This window comes from Rhinatrema bivittatum, chromosome 6, assembly GCF_901001135.1.
Source record: "Rhinatrema bivittatum chromosome 6, aRhiBiv1.1, whole genome shotgun sequence".
NCBI lineage: Eukaryota > Metazoa > Chordata > Amphibia > Gymnophiona > Rhinatrematidae > Rhinatrema > Rhinatrema bivittatum.
The window spans coordinates 224,382,043-224,385,341 of NC_042620.1; the positions used below are offsets into that span (position 1 = coordinate 224,382,043).

A 3,299-nucleotide genomic window follows, 5' to 3' on the forward strand; every position below is an offset into this window, starting at 1 on the left:
ACTAGCTCCGCACGAGCGAGACTAGCTCCGTGACGGCATCCTCTTCTCGGGCCCCGCGAGACTAGCTCCGCACGAGCGAGACTAGCTCCGCGACAGCGTCCTCTTCTCGGGCCCCGCGAGACTAGCTCCGCACGAGCGAGACTAGCTCCGTGACGGCATCCTCTTCTCGGGCCCCGCGAGACTAGCTCCGCACGAGCGAGACTAGCTCCGCGACGCCGTCCTCTTCTCGGGCTGCACGAGCGAGACTAGCTCCGCGACGGTCCTGTTCATTTCCTAATTTGGAATACAATGAAAACTCAGAAGTACTTGACTGTTGAAGAAGCAGTTGAACAAGTTTTGGGCGATTCTGAAGCTACAGAAGCTGATATTGTGATTTTACCACCATCAGATAATTTAGAAGACTCAGATATCGAAGATATCAATGACGAAGACCTAACACCAGAAGTACCAGCAGATGTGTGTGGTGAAGTGGAAGTTGCAGTTGAGTCACGCGATGAGGAAGTGGATGAGGATGACAAATTGCTATCAACCTATTGTCAAGAATCAGGAGATACCAAAGGAAAACGAAACCCAGAGAAGCCAAAGCCAAGATGGATCAAGACAGATGATTTCACGACCACAATTGAAGAGCATGCCCCAACAAAGTTGGCTGATATTCGTCCAGATCTTCTTCAAAAGACACCATTTGAACTTTTCATAGAAATTATGGGTGAAGATTATTTAGAAGAATTAGCATACATGACAAATATATATGCCAGGCAGAAATTGGCAAGCATTGACACAAATGCTGACGAAATCACTGTTTCTTCGGAATACTCTTGCACAGTGGCTATCACCATGTTCCAAAAGAAAAGCATTACTGGTCAACTGCAGAAGATTTGAGCAACCAAATTGTGCCAAAAACCATGTCAAGAAAACGCTTTGAGGACCTGAAAATCTATTTTCATATTGTTGACAATTTGCAACTACCACCTGGAAAAGCTGCAAAAATTGAGCCATTTTATACCCATTTATCTGCTCAGTTTTTGAAGATCGGAGGTGTTTTTAGTGAAAGCCTGAGCATTGACGAATCAATGGTACCATATTATGGTCATCATAGCTGCAAAATGTTCCTTCGAGGAAAACCAATTCGATTTGGATACAAAATATGGATGATGTGCAGTCCAGATGGTTTTCCATTTTCAATGCAGATTTATACAGGTGCCAAATATCAGCCAGAAGAATCAGGCACTGATAAAACTGAAAAAGTTCCACTTGGTACAAGAGTAATTTCGGATTTGATTTCAGTCATTCAAGAGCCAAGAAATCATTGCCTTTTCTTTGATAATTTCTTCACATCACACAACTTGATGGTGGAACTGAAAGAAAAGGGATTTCGAGCAATTGGCACTGTCAGAGAAAACAGAACTGGGAAATGTCCCCTAATGGCACCTAAAGAACTGCGCAAGAAAGATCGTGGGGAATTTGATTATCGTGGTGATGGAGACATCATCTGTGTCCGCTGGAATGACAGCAGTGTGGTCACAGTCATGTCCAACTGGATGAAGCCATTTCCACTTCAAAATGCCAGCCGCTATTCTCTCAAAGAAAAGAAAAAAGTTCTAATAAAGCAACCAAAAATAATTGGTGCTTACAATCAAGGCATGGGTGGTGTTGATCTACTTGACCGGCTTTTATCAGCTTACCGCCCAACACTTCGCTCCAAAAAGTGGTGGTGGAATTTATTTTCAAATGGCTTGAACATGGCTGTTGTGGCAGCTTGGAAAATTCACTGCCATCTGCTTGGAAAAGAAGCAATGAGCCACTTGGACTTCCTACGTGAAGTATCTACCGTAGCAATGAAATGTGGCCTTTCAAGCTACCGCATCCAGAAAGGAGGTCCTACAGCATCCATAAGTGCTGATGTAAAGGCATCACAGCCTCACTTCTTGTCCACAACTTCCCAAGGCCGATGTGATGTCTGCTCCAAAAATACAAAAAAGTGGTGTGAATTTTGTGGTAAACGTTTACATGAAAAATGTTTTCCAGATTATCATGCTTGATTTTTTTGACTAATTTTCATTCTTATGTATGATATCAGCTGTAGTATTGCAGTATGTTATAAGAATTACCTAAAATAAAGAAATGTTACAAGAATTACCTAAAATAAAGAATTTTTGAAAAAGTACTTTTTGACTCCTGTAGATCCCAACGTTCCACTAGTGGACATGCATTTTTCTCAAAAACCCATAGTCCGATTTCCTTGAAATTTTTTTTATACCATATTTGGGTCTAGTTAACTAAGATATGTAAAAAGGGGCATCAGGAAATAAGTCCTTCAATGAGCGGGATCTAAAAGGTTAAGGTGGGTCAGGCTTCTAGCATGGTCCTGCACATACAAACAGGAGAAAACGGGGATTCCATTACGGTGCTTCATAGTGGATCTCCTTTCCAAGTACTGTCCAAACTTGACCCTGACTAGTTTCTGAGATCACAAAAGAATACAGTCTATAGAAGCATGGCAGCTGCTACTTAGAATGTCTAATCATATCTTAATTATATTCTGCCTTTTGCTGTTTATTTATAACACAATATATAGCTCTACAGCATATCACTGAAACCTGGTACATTTCAGCAGCATTTTTTATTACATTTTTACTTTCACATAAAGTATATATGTAATAGGAATTAGATAGGCATTATTATCATTCATAAAGCATCAATGTACATAGCACAGCATAGATTAAGCAGTTATAATTAGATTACAAATGGAGATATATCAGCATCTCTAGCTCTTCACAGATATCTTAAACAATAAGGAAAAAAATAGATCTGAAACTAAATCTCTATATGTGGATCAGCAGTACTGAATTTCACCAGTTGCCCTAAGGCTAAATGTTTAAAACTTAGTTATAAATTATCCTGCTTAAACCTGTTAAATCTCTGTGGGTTGAGATTATTAGACCATGTTATAATGGCTTCCTCCTGGCAGCAACAATGAACTATGTGACATGCAGATGGTAAGTGACAGTACCCTGCTGGACTCCACTGGACTTATATCTGTTGAAAATGAATTTACTATCTGACTTCAAAATCTAAGCATCATTGCTGTATTTAATTTACTTCTTAAAAGTATGAATTAGAACTGATCTCCTGTTATTTTTAATCTTCTTTATTGATGTAAAATGGAGATAAAGAAATAGTGCAAACATTAAGGAGATAAAAATATATGCCAAATTGCTGACTCAAAAAAGAGCATGTTACATAGCTCCAAGTAAACAATTCACCTAACCAATATCATATACAACAAATAGATGTCT

At 39.5% G+C, this 3,299-nt stretch overlaps 1 protein-coding gene across 1 annotated transcript; it reads left to right on the forward strand.

The window, feature by feature from the left end:
- The first annotated feature begins 288 nt into the window (after window positions 1–288).
- Window positions 289–2,042, forward strand: LOC115094681 (piggyBac transposable element-derived protein 3-like). The gene is given in 2 exon segments (XM_029607933.1): window positions 289–799; window positions 802–2,042. Coding segments are annotated over 2 exon segments (1,752 nt in total).
- The last annotated feature ends 1,257 nt before the right edge of the window (window positions 2,043–3,299 follow it).